The 21,598-nt window shown below is 45.1% G+C and overlaps 1 protein-coding gene and 1 long non-coding RNA gene across 5 annotated transcripts in view; one reads left to right on the forward strand and one right to left on the reverse strand.

Annotated features, from left to right (window-relative positions):
• The window catches only part of RAB44 (RAB44, member RAS oncogene family), a 54,092-nt gene that overhangs the window by 29,046 nt on the left and 3,448 nt on the right, over positions 1–21,598 (forward strand). Inside the window, exons 8-16 of one of the 4 annotated variants that reach the window (XM_053243564.1) lie at positions 404–499; positions 2,309–2,493; positions 3,134–3,182; positions 6,561–6,655; positions 9,238–10,424; positions 12,226–12,307; positions 14,823–14,937; positions 18,732–18,833; positions 20,674–20,750. In XM_053243564.1, the coding sequence (XP_053099539.1) occupies positions 404–499; positions 2,309–2,493; positions 3,134–3,182; positions 6,561–6,655; positions 9,238–10,424; positions 12,226–12,307; positions 14,823–14,937; positions 18,732–18,833; positions 20,674–20,750 (1,988 nt within the window). Of the gene's footprint in view, positions 1–403; positions 500–2,308; positions 2,494–3,133; positions 3,183–6,560; positions 6,656–9,237; positions 10,425–12,156; positions 12,318–14,822; positions 14,938–18,731; positions 18,834–20,673; positions 20,751–21,598 lie in introns of those variants that run through there. The other 3 variants (XR_008305698.1, XR_008305696.1, XR_008305697.1) reach the window with 3 other exon arrangements.
• Positions 214–4,385, reverse strand: LOC128322408 (uncharacterized). The gene is made up of 2 exons (XR_008305701.1): positions 4,163–4,385; positions 214–485 (listed from the first exon to the last, which is right to left on the reverse strand). It is a non-coding gene; the product is annotated as an uncharacterized LOC128322408 (long non-coding RNA).

Below are 21,598 nucleotides of genomic sequence, written 5' to 3' on the forward strand. Positions count from 1 at the left end.
CCTGAGTATTCACTGTTTCTTATATAAAATTAAAAACATGAGCCTCCATGTAATGTGGGTTGATTTGGCATCATTGCACAGTTGTGGGGAATCTTAAAACCCAGAGGCCTTATACCATTTTTACACAAGGAAAATATATACATATGGAGCCTTTCTTGTGCTGCTTTGCCTTGTGTGAGTGTTGTTAGTAACATGGATGAGAAATATAGTGTATACATTCTAGCCAATGTAGTTTTTGTATTTGCATTATTGACAGATTAAATTACAGATAATAATAATACATAATAATAAACTACCACTATTAATAAAATACAGAGAGGCCTTATGTGTAAAAACAGCCATTCTTATCCTCTGGATATGTCATCATCTTGAAGCTGTAACTTTACCATCTTTGTTATTGCAGAGTGAAACCCGAAGCCAGTTCCAAAGCATGGAGATTCAGGAAATGTTGGATGTCAAGGAAAGGGAAATACAGGATTTCCTAGCTGTTCAAAAAGAGGTAAGATGTCAGTGTGACATAAGCTAAGCGAGAGAGTGTGGCTCTGAGAGCATGGCTCTGAAATTCAGTGTGGTTCTGATTATGGCAGACAGTGCTCCTAGTAGAGAGGCCAAAGGCTGATTGACAGTACCCTTCTCAGAACCAAGGGCGGATTCTTGCCTTAATGCAAAGCAAACAGCGCCACCTTCTGGAAGCATGCCTTCTGGCTAAAGCTACAAATTAGATCTGCTGCAGAGATCTCGCCCAGTTCTATGCTGCATTAGTATTTCCTATACACTCAGAGAGGGACAGCAATTGTGTTTTTCACAGAATGGATAATCTATCAATCAAGTACAATGTGGTACAGTATGGGATATACAGAAATACGACAGTTATTGTTTCTATGCTGGCCTCTTTTGCATCAGTCAATGCTAAAGAAATATCAGCCCATAGAACTAATTTGGAGTATGTTGCAGAGATCAGCTGTGTGGGTTCAAGTGCTTTTCACTCCAGAATTTAAAAACAAAACAAACAGCTGGCCATATGTCAGTTTCTGCTTCCTAGACATGCTCAGATGTGTCTAGGCTAGCTCTGTGCTGTCATTTTTGGGACCCATCTTGAAAGCACATTTCCTAACAGAAGTGAGAAAATGGTCTACAATGGAGGCAACTGTGTTCAAGCTGGAGTTGCTCCCTTTTCTCCTGGCAGAGGCTCCTATGCTTTGACAACCTGCACTTCAGGCACAAAGTCAGCAGCTGCTGCTTCCCTATCACTGCCTCTTTCTGCGGAAGGGTGAATGACATCTCTTGAGTATCTACCTGTCATGCAGCTGCTAAAGGCACAGGAGGCTTTATTTTCAAAAGAGGTGGCAATGCTCAGTGGCGGATTAAAGGAGAGGCAGAGTAGGCATTTGCCAACAGTGACAAAATTTGAGGAGTTTGCCACTCCTCAAATTTTGCTGCCCCTCTCTGGGGGCGGTGTCTGCAGCGAGGTGAGGTGTGTGTGTGTGTGTGTGTGTGTGTGTGTGTGTGTAGAAAGTCCTCCCTATTATCTTTTAAAAAAAACACACCACTTGCGGCAGCAGCAGTAGCTGTGAGGAGGGAGGGTGAGGGGGAAGTTTCCCCTTTTGCTCTCTAAAAAACGCTGCTGCCAGCGGCAGGATGGGGCGTGGTGGTGGCAGCTGCAGGGATGGGGATGGGGGGTGAGGAGGGGAGAGTCCCCCCTTTAACCTTTGAAAACGCCACAGCTGTGTGGTGGGATGGAGGGGCGGCGGTGGCAAGCTCCCCTCCTCGGGGTGACTGCATGGCCTCTCTGCTGTGCAGCCTGTATTCAGCCTTCCTCCGCACATGGAGGAAGGATGAAAATTGGCTGCAGAGTGGAGGGCGGCACAGTGCAGTCACTACAAGGAGGGGAGCCAGAAAGAGAAAGAAGCAGCTGTGGTGTACTCAAAGTTAAAAGGGGGGACTCTCCCCTCCTTGCCCCCCTGCAGCTGCCACCACGCCCCATCCTGCTGCTGGCAGCGGCGTGATTTCGAGGGCAAAACGGGAAACTTTCCCCTGCCGCCCCCCCCCCTGCAGTTCCTGCCGCTGCCGTGAGTGACATTAAAAAACAAACAAACCTAAAACGATGGCAAAATCCTTTTTCCCTATGGGTGGCAAAAGGCTTAACCCATCCCTGGCAATGCTAGTGCAAATCCATGGCAGTCTGCCAGCTGGAGCTATGGTCTTGACATTTACAAAATGTAGTTGCAGAAGAGTGTAATTCACACAGCAGCTTCAAAAACCATTCTTTTGCTGGGCTTTTGACTGAACATTTCCTGTTTTTCCCTAGCTTGAGACCCAGTTCCTCAGCCTCAGGGAAAAGCAGCACATGGCCAGTACCCAAAACCAGGAGCTCAAGCAAACCAACATCGCCCTCGAGAATCAGCTTCAGAAAACCCTCCATCAGCTTCAAGAGACTCAAAGGCATTTGGATGACCTGAAGAGCAGAGTATCCCAGATACGCGAAGAGGGCAGGTGAGGTCTCATCCTGTACACACAATTACTACGATTCTTTGGCAGAACATGCTGTGGGAAACATTTTCTTTTATGATTGAGTTGGAGGCCACTCCTCCCTCAGAAGGCTTTCCAAGGCTGAAAGCACTACAGCATCTTCTGTTGGGTGGAAAGAAGAGAGTACTCTTCATCTGCCTTTCTGTGGGAAATAAGTGCTTGCATCATTAGAATTTTGACTGGCACGAGCATCCACTAATTAGTTGCATCAGACCAGGCAAAGAAAAAGCAGGATAGCTAAGTGGGCTGTTCTCTGAACCCTGCGAATGGCAGTGCAAGAAGGAGTCGGTCAGCAGGAACACGTACAGGTGGGCATGTTATTGGGGTCACTTGCCCTAAAAAGGTTATCCCTTCTGGTGGCAGAGCTCTCCAGAACTGCATTTTTCTAAAACTGAAGCATGATTTCCATGGGGTGATGCATGGTTTTCCCCAATAATAAGATATTACACATTTCCTGTTTTTCGCCATCATTTCTCCCCCTCTCACGTGTGCTGTTCAATCAGTTGCAGTATCATCACTGCTGCTGCAGGTGTGTGCACCCATAGAGTCGCCTCTAGGATGTTCGCTAGAAGAGTGGCAATGTTAGTATCCTTTCTCTTTGCAGGGATAGATCACTGGAGGACATCTCTGGCAAGACGCCTCAAAGTCCACAGGTATTTCTTTGCTCACCTAACCATTTCTCAGTTCAGCACTGTCTTCTATAGAGCCACTATAAATGCCAGCCTAGGAGGCTATTCACACGACTGCTCGAAAGTGGGCTAAGGGAGCCCAGCCGCTTTTGAGTGGTCGTGAGAACTGCTGGGAGCCATGCGGCTCTCGGTGGTTAGCCCGCTTAAGTTCCCCCCTAAACGAGGTCAGTGGAGTGAGCACTCCGCTAACCCTGTTTGGGCAATTGTGAGTGACCACGACGTGGCTCCGCACCGTGGCGACTCACAAGGAGACCCCCGACTGGGAAGCTCCAACAAACCTCCCGGCCTCGGGGGTCTCCGCAGAATGCCCCACACGCTCCTGCAAGGCATCCTGGGACTTCTGGGGGCCGGGTGGCCCCTGATCCCCCCCACTCCTACTGTGACGGAGCTGGTAATCTGTGACGGAGCCGGTAATCATGTGGGTGGCTGATCCGGCCGTCCAGGGATGGCTCCCTGCTCGTTTGTAGGGAGAGCAGGTAAGCCCGCTCTCCCCACAGATAACCTCTAGGCGCTTTACTTTGATCGTGTGAAGCGCCTCTAGTTGTCACAGTGGGAAGACTGTCTCTGTACAAACATATGAAGCTGCCTTCTATCAAGCTTAGGAGTGTCTGCACCAACTGGCAGTGCCTATCCAAGGTTTCAGGGAGGGGGCTTTGCCTGCCTTAGATGCCAGGGATTGAACTGGGGGCCTTCCGCATGCAAAACATGTGCTCTGTTGCTAAGCTACAGCCCTTTCCCAAACTGTATAGGATTACATCTGAGCATGTGACGTAGTGCTGTTCAACCAACAGCTACTAGGATCATAGGAGAATCTCACAACCCTGTCTACACCCTATATCCCTTGTTCTGAACATGAGATCATTTCATGCAGTATTACTCAAGTGAGATATTATCCAAGAAGATTAAATGATTTTTATTGTCTAACATGCAAAAGGATAACTCACATATAATAGATGCTGTTTCCTCAGAGTTTGTTGGTGAAATCAATCAGATTGATGATGCTTGGATATTAAATTCATTAGATAAAAAGACCATTGCTATCAGCCATGTTCAGGTGACGATTAAAGGTCTCTTTCCCAGAGACAGCACTTTGCCCATTACTGGTAGGATCAGCAAGGAGAAGCCGAAAGACAAAGACAAAAGAGGAGCCCGTGCTTTCATTGGCTCTCAGGCTGAGACAGCCCTACTAAGCTATTCCCTATACATTGATTCTACATAGGCTGTACTAGCTGTTCTCTGTGTACATGATCAACATGGCTTCTAGTTCATCTAATAACACAGACGACGTCATTCTTCTAGAGTTACATACACCAAAAGGAAATCTAACAATATTAACCTGGCTTGCTACTTTCATGCATAGTAAACCCGTGATGCTGTTGAGGCAGCACATGCCTGTTAACTGAGAAAAGAGGCACCTTTTAAAAGTGGTGATTCTTTTTATTTAGCTGGGAGAGAGCGACTGGCCCTATCCATCCCCAGCACAGCATCTCTCCAGTGGCTGTTGCTGGGGTCTATCTTACATTTCTTTTTTAGATTGTGAACCCTTTGGGAGCAGGGAGCCTTTCTTTCTTTCTTTCTTTCTTTCTTTCTTTCTTTCTTTCTTTCTTTCTTTCTTTCTTTCTATCTATCTATCTATCTATCTATCTATCTATCTATCTATCTATCTATCTATCTATCTATCTATCTATCTAATATATAAAACCTGCTTAGGAACTTTTTGTGGAAAAGCAGTATATAAATACAGTATTCAGAGGCATTCTTACCCCCAGACCTTGGGGCCCTGGTCCATAGCCTCCAAAGTCTGGGGGGGGGCTCCAATTGGCCTGGGGGGCCTCCTGCTGCCACTCACACCTGCCCTGCCTGGGGGGGGGGCTCCGCACTGCCCCACTGTGCCAAACCTCTGATTCCCCCCCCCCAATTTCAGCTGCCATGTGTGCGACCGAAGGGTGGCAGCTGAGGGGTAGTGGCCGGGGGTGTGATCCCAGCACAATAGATTATGCTTGTGTTGATCTATTTCAACTGCTCAGGCATGCTGGAGTGCCTCACAGTTCTCAAGAGCTGCTGCAGGGCTGGATGGACAGGCCAAGTGGTCGCTCCAGCCGCCGCCAGTGTGTGTGTGTGTGTGTGTGTGTGCTCAACCCCTCAGCCGCCACCCCTTGCTGACTGAAATGAAATGAAATGGGGGGAAAAAATCAAAGTTTCAGTGCAGCAGGTTTCAGGGGGGTTCGTGGTGGGGTGGGGGACTCGCAGCGGGAGCAGTCTAGGTACCAAAAATTACCTAGGTGCGCCACTGTAAATATTTACCGTATTTGTATGGTTGCTTCAGGAGAAGAGACTGGTGATGTTAAACCTTCCCCGCTCAAACCTCTGACACACACACTTCTTTTTTTCTGAATTAAAATATAAAATTTATTTATTTTATATTTATGTTCTAGTTATGTTGTGTCATATAATGTATCATATTATACATATGTCCCTACATTGGAAACTGTTTACTTTTAGAGTACATCAGAGTAAGAAGTCCCTACTTTCATATGAACCCATCCTCTATATGTATGTCTGCATGAGTCACTGTTCTGGGCATACCCAGAGCAACCTCTTGCAGAGGCACAGCATGCAGCCTCCCGTGAGGGCAGATGATTCTGCTGCCTGTCTCCATCGGGAGGGATTGGATGATGCAGTTCTACCCAGGACAGCAGAATTACCCACATCAGCTGAATGGAAGGCAGGCAGGCAGTGGAAGCTCTAGGAGAAAATACTGAAGGGTATTAGTAGAGGTAGTGTGTATTTCTGGGGAGAGCAAACTTTGTCCCACCACATGTTAGATTTCAGAAAGAAAGAAAAATGTTGTAGTTCACATTAATGATCACTTGCCCTCTTGGTACAACCTATGAAGGAAGGAATCAGTCAATCAAGCAGTCTCCCCCCTGGATGAGTCCTTTGTGCTCACAGGGGCTTTAAATTGTTTCATTGAAGCTGGTGTGGTGCAGTGTTGAAGGGTTTGAGCTGCAAATCAGGACTTCCCTGGTTTGAATCTTACCACTTCCATGAACTCACTGGATGGCCTTAAGCAAGCTCCTTTCTCCCAGTCCCCTCCCTCTGTCTGCAATATAGGGACAATAATACTGACCTGCCTTTCAGGGCCGTTGTGTGCATTCTAAGACAATACGTCCAAAGCACTTTGAACACTCATAAATGCTGTACAGATGCTAAGTATTATTATCACTTGCAGTTCTCCCATGACACACTTGGTCCAGGACAGGGTTGAAAATTATATGTTCAGTGGATCTTATTTACCACCCGCCCCCTCCGCATTCACTCTTTTCTGCTTATAATTCTAAGGACCCTCTGAATGAACATGAGACGATCTGTTCTGAACTGGAGATGATCTTTGGATACTATCCAAGTGAGGATACACTGGACAGTTCGCCTCAACAGTAAGCACTCAGTCAGGGCTGTAGATCTTCTGCCCTCCAGCTGATGTTGGCCTACAACTCCCATCATCCCCAGCTATAATGGCCAATACCCAGGAATGATGGGAGTTGTAGGTCAACATCTGCAGGAGGGCTGGCATTGTGCAGCCCTGTGTTTATATGGCTGAATTACATAAGATTGGCTCAAAGGGGTGGCAATGGCACGACTCTTTTCTAACTGGATTTTTGCCACCCTGGCACCTGGATGGCTCTACTATTCCTTTCACTCCAGCTCTGATACCCCCCTGAGCTTTTTAATGTGTTGCATCTAGAAATTTGGATGCATATTTGTGGAGTACTCTGGGACCAAGCAGAGCTTATTTCCAACTTTCTGCCCTTGTACCCTTAGATATTCCCTTTTAAAATCCCAACAATTTTTTTTAACATAAGGTAATTCCATACCTTCTTATTAGGAAATCACTACTAGAGGCTACCACCACCAAAAAGATCTTAACACATGGCTTTTTGTGTTACTCCTATTGTCAGTGAGAGAACCAAAGAAACAACAACCAATAATGTACTCCTTAACAAACAAACAAACAATGAAAGACTATCCTAGCCAAAAGAATATCCTGGAAGATTTTAGTCTCACCCCTTAATGCAGAAAAGGCTTCATCACTGGGGAAAGAGTGACTATCCAGACTTCTGCTGAAGTGGACCAATCAATGCCTTGCAAATAAAATAACAATAGTACGAGATGGAGCCTGTCAAATGCCAGTTGAGGAAGCTCACTGTAAGAAAGGTGTCCTGCCTCTTATGGTAATGATGATTAATTCAGGTGCAGTGTTCTAACCATTAGTGATCCTAGATCGTGTATCTTCACCTCTGTGAGGGAGTCTGACAGGAACTGGGAAATTCACAAATGTGATAAGCAAACATATTGGAACACCATTTCCTAAGGTACCTTGCATCCTGAAAACCTCTGCAAAACCATCTTGCACAATTTATTTACCATAATCTTGCTTATGATATCATCAGCACACCATACTCCTTCAAGTTCCATGGAGTTTAATAAGGATCCTTTGTTGTGCAGCCTTAGACAGACAAGGTCTCTAATTATGTGCTGTATTCTTCTAAGTCAGGGGTTTCTAACCCTGGACTCCCCAAACTACAACTTCTGTCATCCCCACTCACAATGGCTGGCCATTGTGACTGGGAATGACAGGAATTGTAGTCCAACAACATTTGGAGAGTTGGGGACTCTTATTTATTCATTCATTCATTCGATTTTTATACCACCCTTCCGAGCTGGCTCAGGGCAGTTTACAGTTAAAAAACAGAAATAATTAAAAACAATTAAAACAGAAATACAAATATAAACACCAATTAAAAATATCTTAAAAACAATTAAACAACCAAAACAATTAAAACCCTGAAAACCAGGTTAACATTAAAACAATTAAAACTAATTAAAAACCCTGAAAGGCCAGGCCGAACAGATGGGTTTTAAGGGCTCTCTTGAAGGTCAGTAAAGAATTAAGATTACAAATTTCTGTGGGAGTGCATTCCACAGCCCAGGAGCAGCTACAGAGAAGGCCCGCCTCTGAGTCGCCACCAAACGAACCGGTGGTAACTGGAGACGGACCTCCCCAGATGACCTTAACTTGCGGTGGGGATCATGTAAAAGAAGGCGCTCTCTAAGATATCTCAGACCGAAGCCATTCAGGGCTTTAAAGGTAATAACCAGCACTTTGTATTTTGCCCAGAAACATATCAGCAGCCAGTGTAACTGTTTCAAAACAGGCATCATATGGTCTCTCCGGGTTGCCCCAGAGACCAATCTGGCTGCCGCATTCTGAACTAATTGAAATTTCCGGACTACGTACAAAGGCAGCCCCACGTAGAGTGCATTGCAATAGTCAAGCCGGGAGGTTACCAGCTGATGCACCACTGTTTTGAGGTCATCCTCTTTGAGGAATGGGCGCAGCTGTCGAATCAGCTGAAGCTGATAGAAAGCACTCCTGGCCATGGCCTCCACCTGAGATACCAGGGTGAGGCCTGGGTCCAGGAGTACTCCCAAGCTGCGCATGGGAGCTGCACATGGGAGCTTGTTCCAGGTGGTTGGGGACCTCTGTTCTAAGTGGTTCTGCCACATAGAAAATGACACATGAGTATTGTAACTGGAATTAACCCTTTAGCCTTAGAGGTAGAAGCATGAGCTTTGATCTTGAAAACCCTAGACTTCTTTGGCTGCTTAATAAATGTTCTGTTACCACCTTTACTATCAATAAACATTTGCTTTACTTTGGAACATTCATTTTATTTTTTATTTTTACCAAATATGTTTTCTATTTGTCTTTTGACATATACTTCTTGTACCATCTTTCAGAGCACTTACTGGGCTGAGCAATACATGATTATAATATAAGTACTTATTCTGCACAAGGAGCAAATGTAGGAGCTCTGAACTCCTGTGGGAGGGTAGCTTTGCATCTCATAGGTCCTTGTGATCTCAATATGATTCAGGATTTGTGTCCTTTTAAGGTACATATTTTATTTCTTCTTTTGTATAGCAAATTATTAGCATGTTCATCATTTCCTCTCAGGGCAACCGATGATGTGGCATCAATTACTGAAGCTGACTCAGAGTCCAGAACAAGAGTGATTTCCATTGAAGAGGATTCTTTGGAAGAGTCTTTTGTTGAAGAACAATATTTCCTACCGGAGGCTTTGAAGCGAAGCTCTTTGCTCAAAGAGCTGGATGATGCTATAAAAGCATTGAACAAGGTGACTGAACCTCACAAACAACAAATACAAAACCTTGGCTCTCAAGGACAAGAGCCCTCACCCCAAATTAAACAAAATGAAAATTCTCAGCAAAGTATCGTGCAGGAAGCAATGACACAATTTGAAGCTCTCTTGAGAAATGGTGGTCCACAGAAGGCAATTTCAGAAACTCTTATTGGCCAGGCTTCATCACAAGGAGAGATTCTTTTAAAAGGAGGAACAGCTCTCATGCAGGCCAATGCTCCGGAGATAAAGGAAAAAACCACTTTTGAGTCAAGAGTGAAAATTAAAACACTTGAACCAGTGCAGAGAGGAGGTCTTGCTCCTAAGCTTCAGTCTCCTGTTTCTTCAGAATTGGCCACACAAGTCAGTCAATATAAGAAAGGCCCTATCCAAGAGGACAGCCTAATTTTAGGGCAGATAATCCAACCTGAAATTCATAATCATAAGCAAGTTTTAAAGTGCAGAGATATCATCCGGACTCAGGGACTGCCTGCTGATTCTGAGAAGGGAACAGTAGAGAAAATACCTTTGGAAAAGAAAATACCAGATCAGAAGATACCGGACATGCGACACCTAACAGTGGAAGAAATGCTGCCAGCTCATTTTTCAGCTAGGGTAGTTCTGCCCATAGAAGATGAGTCAAAGACATTGTTCTTCCACAGCAGCCAATTAGAAAACATGCCCGAGCCTGAGAAGCAGGCACAAACCACCACAGCTACAGAAATATTGTTGTCAGAAGTTAGAAGAGAAAGAGACATTAATATGTCCAAGTGCACGGAGATTCAAGAGGTCGGGGCAGAAATGAATGAGGAAACAAGGGCCAAATCAGAGGATCAAGTACATGTAGGAGACAAAGACACTTGTAAAGGCACCACAGATGTCTGCCTTCATCCAGATCACTTGTATAATGTGCTCTTTGTAGGGGCCTCTAATGTTGGCAAAACATCCTTTCTGTACCGGTTAAAAGATGATTCCTTTTGTGCAAATATGAATGCTACAATAGGTATGAATCCATTATCTTATGCTGAGAGGCAATACGATGCACTAGATAAAAGCTTTACTGTTGGGAAGTGTAGCTTCTGTTTGGGCCTCCCCCACACACCATGATTGGCTCCTCTTCTCTACAGAAAGGACTGACATGGGCACAAATCCCTCTGTTAAGCCAATTATGTTGCCAAATCTAACTGAAACTTTACCTGGAGATGATTCCCCCCCCCACATTGTTTCCACTGTTTTTCAGAATATCAAACCATTACAATCTCCAGGATTTCTTTCAGTAGTCACCTGGGGTTTGATGCTGATCCCTGGAGACTCCAGGCCAGTCCTGGAGGGTTGGCAAATGTGGTAGTGACCAGTGAAGCAAGTAGGGGTTACCTTAACGGATGCAAAGGTAGAATGATGCTCCACTGTCTGTGTTGCTATCACCTTCGTGGGGGTGCTTTCAAATGGTAACCGGTGTTTCCAAGTGTACACAAGGGCATTATTTGTGTCTTCCTATGGGCAGCTGCACACGTAATGGCAAGTAAGTATGGGAGAACTGCCAGTTGCCACCGGGTCCGCACTCCCACCCCAGCCACCATTTCCATGATGTCTGGCAAATGTTGGGTGGTGAATGTCGATTACACACCTTAGACATTATTAACCAACATTTCAACTAGCTTGACGATGTTGGGCTGAGGTGGGCAACTGACATTAAAGCACCTTTTTAAAGTGGCGATTCTCTTTATTTACAAACAAACATTTAGCAGGGAGAGAGCAACTGGCCCTTTCCATGCCAGCACAGCATCCCTCCAGTAGGTGTTGCTGGTTTCTGTCTTATGTTTCTTTTTTTAGATTGTGAGCCCTTTAGGGAAAGGGACACACACACACACACACACACACACACACTTTATGTATTTATTTATTTGATTTCTCTACCGCCCTTCCAAAAATGGCTCAGGGCGGTTTACACAGAGAAATAATAAATAAATAAGATGGCTCCCTGTCCCCAAAGGGCTCACAATCTAAAAAGAAACATAAGATAGACCCCAGCAACAGTCACTGGAGGTACTGTGCTGGGGTGGATAGGGCCAGTTACTCTCCCCCTGCTAAATAAAGAGAATCACCATGTTAAAAGGTGCCTCTTTGCCAATTTAGCAGGGGTAACACACACACACACACACACCCCTTTGGGAGTTTTTGTTGAAACGTGGTATATAGATATTCATCATCTTTGTATTTGTACATTCTCCACCAGACATTTCTGGCTTGTAATCAGTAATGGTGGTGGAGTGGGAGTGTGTGCCCAGCAGCAACTGGTGCCTCTCCTGTACTTACTTGCCACCCTTATCCGTGAAGCTGCCCTTTCTCGTGGCTGGCCATTGTTTCTCTGGAGGAGTCGGCAGCCATGTTCTGTTTTGAGCTGAGTGGCATTTTAAAGGAGTACAGCCCTAACTCAGGATGAGCACCCCCTCTCCACTAGGGAATTTCTAGCACATTTCCTCACAACAGACTAATTCAGTTTGACTGTGGCCCTATTCTGCAGCATGGTAGTTAATCAACTCCAACACTGAAGAAGTCAGATTCACTTCTCCTTGTCACTGTTTCTGCCTGCAAAGTGTAGATAATAATAGTGACCAACTTCCTTAGTGCTGAGTTAGTCTTGATTTATTAGTCTCTGTAAAAGCCAATGATGGGAACACTAGAAGCATGCAGTGTTTGTTCTTATCAGTAATGCTCCAGCTTGTTCTTTTCAGCTTTTTGAAGCAGCTTGAATGGGGACTTGAACCGAGGCACGTTGTAAATGGCTGCATTATATTCTCTAGGAATTGACTACTGCATCACAAACCTCATTGTGGATAGCAAGTGCTTTGCTTTACGACTGTGGGACACGGCTGGCCAAGAAAGGTAGTGTAAGGTAGTGCATCTAGCGAAAAAGAAAACTCCAAAGCAATGTTTGGTGATTGTGCATTTGGATTTATTGTTTTAAGTACTGTATGTAAGGCAAAATAGAATATCATACAAAGCATCTGATATTGCATTGTCAAGAAAAAATAATTTAAAAATAATGTACTTAAGACTTGTACCATTGGTTAGAGTAATTCAGGCTGGCCTTTCTTCCCAGTTGGGCCCTCTTGGCAATTTCGTCACACTGGAAGCTATCCAAACAAAGTTTATTAGATCTATATTGCAGCTTCCCAGATGTGTTCCTAATGCTGTCATTAGGCGCGAGGTGGGCCTTGGCTCCTTGGAAGCGGAGTATTGGAAATGCATTTTTGCATTTTGGTTAAAATTAGTCTTTTCTCAATCTGGACTTGCCCCCTTGGTATTAACTGACAATTTCGATTCTACCTGGAAGCGTCTTGTTAAAACAAAATCCCAATTTTATGGGTTTCCACTGGATATGCTTATTAGTTTGGGTTATGATTGTGCTAGGAAGTCTATTAAACAACGTATTTCTGACACTGATTTACAGTTAGAAGTTGCCAAAATCCCAAAAGGTGTTTACCTTGGAGATCAGCTTTTTAACACAAAACCCCGCTGCATACTTAAATAATATTTCTTTTTCCAAGTTCAGACGGGTGCTATCTTTAGCTCGATTAAATGCGCTCCCTACAGTGGTGCTCCAAGGGAGGTTCAGGGGGTTTCCTTACGCATCCCGACTTTGCCCTTGCGGTTCAGGCGATATCGAGACTACTGAACATGTTATTTTACATTGTGACCTCTACAAGAATGATCGATCAACACTTATCTTGCCGTATCTTGTGATGTTTCCTGGTTATCGAGATGAGTCACTCTTAAAAATTTTATTGTCAAATTTTAATCATAAATACACCAACACAGTGGCTAAGTTTTGTTATATTTTATGCAAATTACGTTCTGTTGTGTGTGATAATGTTTCTGGTCAATGACGGAAATAAAGTATGTTCTGTTCTGTTCTGACCAACACATATTGGGAGGAGTTGAGGTGGCATGCCAAATCCCAGCTGTCTGAAAGTTGTGCCGTGTGCATAAGTGGATGCAAATTGCCTATCTGGATGCTTTTGCAAGAATAATTTGCCAGTATGTGCAATATTCCACATATAGTGTCAACCTTCACACAGCTGCCATGGTGCATGGCAACACATGCAGCAACTGCCACAGCCTCGCACACACATGGCTTTTAAAGTCCTTTAGTTTGGATCTCCTCCAGAATGTAGGGTGTGTATTTACATATCGGGCAGATTTACCCCGAAGTCCCTGCAAGCTATTGGGGAGCACTTCACACACAATTCAAATTTTTCACTGTGCATTAGAGTGCAGCCCAATTTATACTGGGGTTAAAAAAAAATCCACTTTTTGCATCTGGATTTTGGGATAACCTTGAGTTAGCAGTAAAGCCTCCCAGAAAACCCATGGTAAAGAACTCCCATGAGATAGAAGACTGGGTAAGCCAGTGTGGTGTAGTCATTAGAGTGTAGGTTAGGATTTGAGAGATCCAGGTTCAAATCCACACTCGGCCATGAAATTCACAAGGGCGCTTTCCAGACTAGCTGCTCATCAGCAGCAAAATGCCTCCATTCAGGCAAGTCACATGCAAAACATAAACAGCAGGGGAAGCAGTCTTGCAGCAACTAACAACCCGAAAAAACAGCAGCCTTTTCACGCTGGATATATGACATCCTAGCTCTATATTGCAGTGATTAAATTCAAAACAAGGCATTGGAAATGTGAATGGCACCCTGCTGTCTGTGTAAGGACTGCGGTGTCACGACACAGGAAGTGTGGAAGCACACTTCCGAGATATGTCCTGACCCCGTTGTAGGGTCTAGTCTGGAAGGCCTAGTCATTCTCTCTCAACTATAAAGTACAAGGTTGTTGTGAGGAGGATAAAATTCAGAAAACAGACACATACGCACACACCCCTGTAATATAAGCCACTCTAAGTTCCTTGAAAGAATTACAAAATTAAGATGTAATACATATATAAATTGTAAGAGAAAGGCCAGCAATTTGTGGTTCTTTAGGCAGAAATATTATTCAGACAACCCCTTGGCCCTGTGTACTGTATACAGTGGAAATCTGAGCTGAACAAAGAAGGCTGCCAGCCATGTAACAGAGTGGTTACGTGAATCAAGATTTGCTTTAAAATTGTATCTTTCTAATTGCATCATATAATGGCTGTTGCCCACTTATGTGCATTTAGACAAACACACTGACTGACATGAGGAAAATTACTCAAAGCAGTCCAATTGAAATTAAAAGGACTGCTTTGAGTAATTTTCTTCATGTCAGTCATTATCTGGATAAATTTGCATTTACCTATATGTATATGTTTGTGCACATGAAAGAATAGAGCACACGTTTCTGACTGACTGATAACAATGTTGTGAAGGACGTGCATATACTGTATAGAACTAAAAAGAGAAATATTTCCTGACAGGTTCCACAGTGTCACCAAGCAGTTCTTCCGAAAGGCTGATGGAGTGGTACTGATGTATGACGTCACCTCAGAACATACTTTTGCAGATGTGCGTTACTGGCTGAGCTGTATCCAGGTAAGGATAGCCATTCTGTGTTCCATTATTGTCGCTAATGCTTTTAAGTGCTTTTTTCTCTCTTTTCATATTTTGATTATTATAACAGAGCATGACATTGATTGAAAAATAACTAGTGAGAGATATTCTTAATCTCCATAAACCCTATGCACACATCATGTTCATTACACATACAATCTGTGTACAGTGTACTCACATAGAGTTATTCACACAGTGAGGCTATTCTCACAATGGGGGGAAACCGGGCGAAAGGAGCCCAGTCCGATTTTCCCTCATCGTGAGGACCACTGGGCTCGCGGGTGGGCCTGGTGGTTCTCTGGCAGCTAGCCTGCCAAAGTAGCCCTCCCCTTAGCCCAGGTTTTCTGATTGTGTGCCACCATGGTGCAGCTCCGTGCTGGCAGATGAGGAGACCCCTGCTGGGAGGCTCAAACAAGCCTCCCAGTCCAAGGGGTCTCCCCAGGATACCCTGCGCACTTGTGTGCGGCATCCTGTGACTTCCGTGGACAGAGTGGCCCCCGATCCCCCCTGCCCCAACTGACTCAGTGATGGGCGGCTGATCATGTGGGCGGCTGATCAGCTGCCCAGGGATGACTTGGCGATCATCTGTGGGGAGGTGTAAGTTAACCCACTCTCCCCGCAGACCCGCCGGTAGCTTTTCTCACCGATCGTGAGAAGAGCTTCAGTGTGTTCAGCACACGTACAGTAATATACCTCCTATCTTTACCCTGCATTTGAGGAGGTTTGTTCTCAGGTTCACTTCTAAAATGAATTCATGTAGATTCATTCACACAAAAACATGTATATATGTACAGATACCTGTATGCATGTACATCATAATTTCTGAAATTCACTCTAGCCCTGTTCAGACTAGGAGTGTGCATGGAACTGATTCAATTTGAACGGAACCGTAGTTCCTTGAGCCAGTTCGAGTCCGACCCCCAGTTTGGTTCGACAGTCGAACTGGGTCAATCCAGTTTCAAATTGGGTTGATCCAGTTTGTAACTGGTTCAATTTGGTTTGAGGGGTATACTTGTAAAGGGGAATCTGGTGAGGATTCCCCTTTACACGCAAAAGGGAATGTTACAGTTAAAAGAGGGCACCTTACCACTGGTGACGGCAGCTCATCTAAACTCCGGACTGGGTTTTGTGCTCCTAGAAGCATGGCCTGGTTCCAGCTTGGGAGCGCCAGTGGTAAAGTGCTCTCTCACCGCTCCTCCAGTCACCACTAGAAGTATTTTAAAGGCAGGGTTCTCTTGTTTGTAAAGGGGAATCCTCACCAGATTCCCCTTTACAAGCATATCCCTTGAACCGCCAAACTGGTTCAATTCAAACCGGAGTTGGTTTGGTTAGAACTCAGACCGGCACCCCTTTTTAGGTTAATATCAGGACACAAGACATGGTGATTTATAAGCATTATTCTGAAGTTTCTAGATGCCTATTGATTCTTTTAAAAATGTAAATGTTTCTATCACTTCAGTGGGGATTTAATCAAGTTGCACTATTATCTTAGTGTTGTAGATGTTTGGAAACAAGTATTTTCTGTCAATTTTCAAGTGATCAGTGGAGCCAGCTGATGCCTTGTTTGCCTAGTTCTACAACCCACCCTCAAAACACAGGACTAATACAAGGCAAAACTGTCCTAGTATATCAGGACTGGTATTTCAGCACGGTGTGGACATAACTGAGTGGAGAGTTTCACCTGGCATGCGCATAGATGCTGATATCAGGTACTGATGTAGCAGCCCTGAAATTTTTGCTTGTATACCCTCTGGTCAGGGCATTGGGTTCCCTTCCTCTGCTCAAGATGGAGGATGGTTGTCTGAAAATCGCTTGAAAATGAGTCTGCCAGAAAACCACTACAGGAGCTAGTGACCTTGCTATTAGAGCTAGTGCCACAGGTAGGCCATCTGTGGCACAGGTCTGAAGGCTCATGCTCACCCACCCAGATGATAGCAATAGCAATAGCACTTACATTTATATACCGCTCTATAGCCGGAGCTCTCTAAGCGGTTTACAATGATTTAGCATATTGCCCCCAACATTCTGGGTACTCATTTTACCGACCTCGGAAGGATGGAAGGCTGAGTCAACCTTGAGCCCCTGGTCAGGATCGAACTTGTAACCTTCTGGTTGCAGGGCGGCAGTTTTACCACTGCGCCACCACAGGAAACTCAAGCTGCCACTGCTTTTGCCAATGGGCACCTCCATCAGCCAATGGCAGGATCTCCGAGGCCTTGCAATGAGACAAGTGGGTCCTGGGGGTATTTCCATTGGTTGGTGGGAGGTGGAGGAGTTGCCTAAAAGGACTTGGTAGCAGCGGCTCCTCTTCTTCCTACCCTCTAAGGGTGGAAGGGGGAGGAGCTGCAGCTGAAGATGCTGGAAGACATAGCAGTGGTTGCAGTTGCTCCTCGTCTTCTCACCCTTCAAGAGTGGGCACTGGGAGAGGAGCTGTCTGGTAAGCTAGGGGAGGGCTCAGAAGCCCAGTATGCCATTTGAGGGATGGGACCCAGTACAGGGCCCTGCCCCAAGGCCCATTGCAACTTGCTGCTGTTCCTACTGGCTATAAATGAGCTGCAATGTGGCTAACTATATTGTATGTGGTTAATTCTGAAGACATGTATGTGTGGTATTAGGGCCTAGGACTGCCAACAGCTTAAGGACCAAAACCAAAGTGTTTCTACTGATATTATTAGTGGCAGAGTTCTGGACCTGGAAAGCTTATGCCAAACCTAGGCAAGGCATTCTTACTGTCAGTTCTGCCATCTGTAATTATTAGCCTCACAGGATTGGTGTTAAGTTTCAGGAGATGCTCATCCTTGGAGATAGGATGGCCTGGAAATCTAAATGCATGGGCACAATGCCTTTGGACACAATGGCAAACTGCATATCCAATGGACCCGCAGTTTGCTTTCATTCCTCCTGGCACACTCCCAGATGATCATGATCTGAGGTCTGGGAGACTGCAAAGGGGGAGGAACTGGCTATGTGGGATTCCTCCTTTGCATGAAGGAAAGCTGCAGCCAATAGGATTCAAGGAGCGGGAGGTACTTCCTTCCTTAACTCCAGATTGTGCAGCTTGCACAAACGGAGGACATGGTGGTGGACTCCGGATGACACAATGCTGCATTCAAACCTATGATTTCAGCAGCAATACTCAAAGAAAATTGAAGGTTCAAATGCAGGTTTGGGGTCGAAAACAAACCCATGGTTCGGTGACAATACCGCAGGTTCATGCATTTGAACAATCACAATCTTGAACCTCTGGCACGTTTGCCTCTGGTTTGCCATTATGTCTGAAGGTGACCATGTTTTCAAGGAATAGATTATGAAGAAACAAGTTAGACAGCTAGATTTCGCTTGTTTCATATTTCAGGGTAAGTGAGTTGGCGTCGACTGCTGGTGACCACAGAGCCGCATAGTTGTCTTTGGTAGAATACAGGAGAGATTTACCATTGCCATCTCCCGCACAATGTGAGATAATGCCTTTCAGCATCTTCCTATATCGCTGCTTCCCGATATAGAAGTTTTCCATAGTCTGAGAAACATACCAGCGGGGATTTGAACCAGCAACCTCTGGTTTGCTAGTCAAGTCATTTCCCTGCTGCACGACTCGATGGCACACTTTACCTTTAACTATATTGTAGTTTTTTTAATGGTGGGGAAACTGGGAATGGTTAGTTCACATCTTACTCTGTAGAAACCCAATAGGCTTTTACTCCCTTCACAGTAAAAGTCCACCTGAAGTATTTTGGTTTCAGTTGATATTTGAAGACAAAAGTGCATTTTCTTCACAGGAAGGAGCAGGAAATGGAGTCACCATCCTTTTGCTTGGTAACAAAATAGACTGTGCTGCAGAAAGAAGAGTATCTCTAGAGGACGGAGCATGCTTGGCCAGGGTATGTACATCATAAGCATTTGCCTTGTCCTTGTAATTCTTTCTCTCTGTTGATGGCAAAACAAACCAAAGACAGAATAAATTACAATTCTCATAATATGGTGGGAGTTTCCAAGCAGATAATGACTAGCTGCTTAGGAAAAAATGCAATGCTCATAGCTCACATGTTCATTAATTATCAGAAAGTGACCACATAATCATAATGCCTTCTCTGTTCTATTGCTCATCTAATTCTAATCCCAGTAGCACTTCTTTATTCAGTGAGCATTGTGCACCAAACCACCATCTTAAGATGGGAGTCTTAGGATCTAAGTAAGAGGACCAGGATGAATGTATCAGCATAGGTGAGCAAATGGGGTTTGCTCTTTGCCTGCCCTCACAGACTAGGTGCATGTTAGGGACAAAGGCAGGCTGACTCATTGACATGGGTAGCTGCTGACTAGACAGCAGCTGCTTGTTACAATTTGTTTGCGTCCCACCTCCTTGGTGGAGATGTAAGGCAATTGTGGAGGAGGAGAAGTGGCGGACTGGATGAGTATCCTATGATGAAGCTGCCTCATGCCAGGTGCCAGGGATAGGACCTTCTGCATGTGTGTCTTCCACCACTGAGCTGCAGCCTCTCCCAAGCACTTTCCATGGGCATGAATACTCATTTCCTCCCTGTGAGAGCTCATTCTCATCTAAACCTGTGGCCAAATTCTATGGGCAAATTTTGTTGCATATCCATAGACAGATGGAATAATATCAAGAATAAAGGAAGCAGCACGACTGTATCCTTCACTGTATCAGGGACAACCTAACCCAGTGTAACCTGGAAGCCCTCTGATTCCCTTGAATTTTATCGGGCACTCTGGAGCTGGAGGGAGTTGGGGAACAAGTTACTGCTGCCGCATGTGACTCTAGGGAGACATAGGCATATGCTCATGACTTCCAGTCACAGTGTGGCACCTCTTCATCTTCTGCACAAAAATGGATGTAGCATAGGGGGACTGTCCAAATTGCTAAATTCTAACTTTCAGGTTGTGCAAGCAGTGGATGTAATAAAAGATTGGAATACATTCATATTAACCCATTTTGTGGAATAATTTATTTGCCTGGTGACTCAAGCAGCAACTGCTCTTCTTTTCCATTCAACTTTACATGTATTGCCCCTTTCTCATATCTGTAGTTTACTTATGCCAGAGTTTTCCTTACTAAAAAAACCAGTGAATAATAGCTGTGCTGTGATTCCTTTGACATTGGCTAAGATAGGCTAAGAGAGACAAAAAGGGAAAGGCACTCCTGCTAGGATTTTTCAGCTCAAGGAGAGGGAATTAATGAAAGCCATTGCTCTCAACAATCCTGTTGTCACCTGCTCTGTTAACAACTGAATTCATCTGGAGGATGTGTAGGTAGTGTTTGATATTTCTGACTGAATGGCATTGAAGTAGAGATACCACTGGTATAATACAAACCTTACCATAGCTTTACCCATGGTAGCTTTAGCAATAAGCCAATGATAACATCTAGTTAATTTTTTTCCAGCTTCAGAGGTAGGGACTCATTGGGGAAACCTGTTAGTAATGATGACACCTCTTTATGTATTTGCTGACCCACTTTTGATTCATGGTCCATGGAAAATAAAGTCCCCATTTAGTCCATCTTCTGTTCTGAAATAGGAACAGAAGATGTTTGGCAATGCTCATCATATGAATATGTAACTTCCAGAGCATGTGATAGGACTGAAAGGGGTTTTTGAACACACATGACATTTTTGTGGTTGAGAACGAAAATTTGGGAACTCTCATTTTTGTAAGAAATGTGCATTATTTATGTCATGGCCTCTTTTGGTTTTATGCCAGGAATATGGACTCTCATTTTATGAATGCAGTGCTGCTTCAGGTCATAATGTTTCTGAATCCATGGCCACACTAGTCAGGTGAGTAGTCAGGTGAAGTTCTTCTTCAGATTGTGGAAATCAGTGAAAAACTCTGGCTTGGAGTAGCAAGGCTAACAAAGGAACATAGGAAGCTGCCTTATTCCAAGTCAGACCAATGGTCCATCCAGTTTATAGGGATGTGCATGGCTCTGAACCAGTACGGTTTGGCACCGGGGGGGGGTTGTAGCTATAAGGGGGGGGTAGTACTTCCCCCCCCGCCGCTCTTCCCCCTCCGGCGCTGTGGTTTTTTAAAAGTTTCTGGGGCAGCAGCGTTCCTCCCTGCCGCCCCTGCCCCCGTCGTTAGCCTGCCAGAGCTTAAGTACGTTACACGCATGCGCCCGTTCCAGCATGCGTGCACACTTGCCGCCACGCGTGCGCGCTCCATATACGTCACACGTTGACGTGTGACGTATACGGAGTGCGCGCGGCGGCGGGTGCACACGTGCGCCGGAACAGGCGCATGCGTGTAACGTACTTAAGCTGTGGCAGGCTAACGACGGGGGCAGGGGTGGCAGGGAGGAATGCTGCCGCCCCGGAAACTTTTACAAAAACCACAGCACCGGAGGGGGAAGAGCAGCGGGGGGGGTGTAAGTACTTCCCCCCGCCCTTATAGCTACAACCCCCCTCCGTGCCAAGCTGCTGGACCGGCTCGGATCCGGACCGGTTCGGAGGCCTCCAGCATGGCCTCCGAACCGGTTCGGGCACATCCCTACCAGTTTATCCACTGAAAGCCTAACCCCAGCTAACTGGGCATAACCCCTGCTAACTGGGCAAAGAGGCACCTTTTAAAGTGTTGATTCTCTTATATTTAGTAGGGGGAGAGTAACCAGCCCTATCCAACCTCAGCA

This window comes from Hemicordylus capensis, chromosome 4 (genome assembly GCF_027244095.1).
Source record: "Hemicordylus capensis ecotype Gifberg chromosome 4, rHemCap1.1.pri, whole genome shotgun sequence".
Classification (NCBI taxonomy): Eukaryota; Metazoa; Chordata; class Lepidosauria; order Squamata; family Cordylidae; genus Hemicordylus; species Hemicordylus capensis.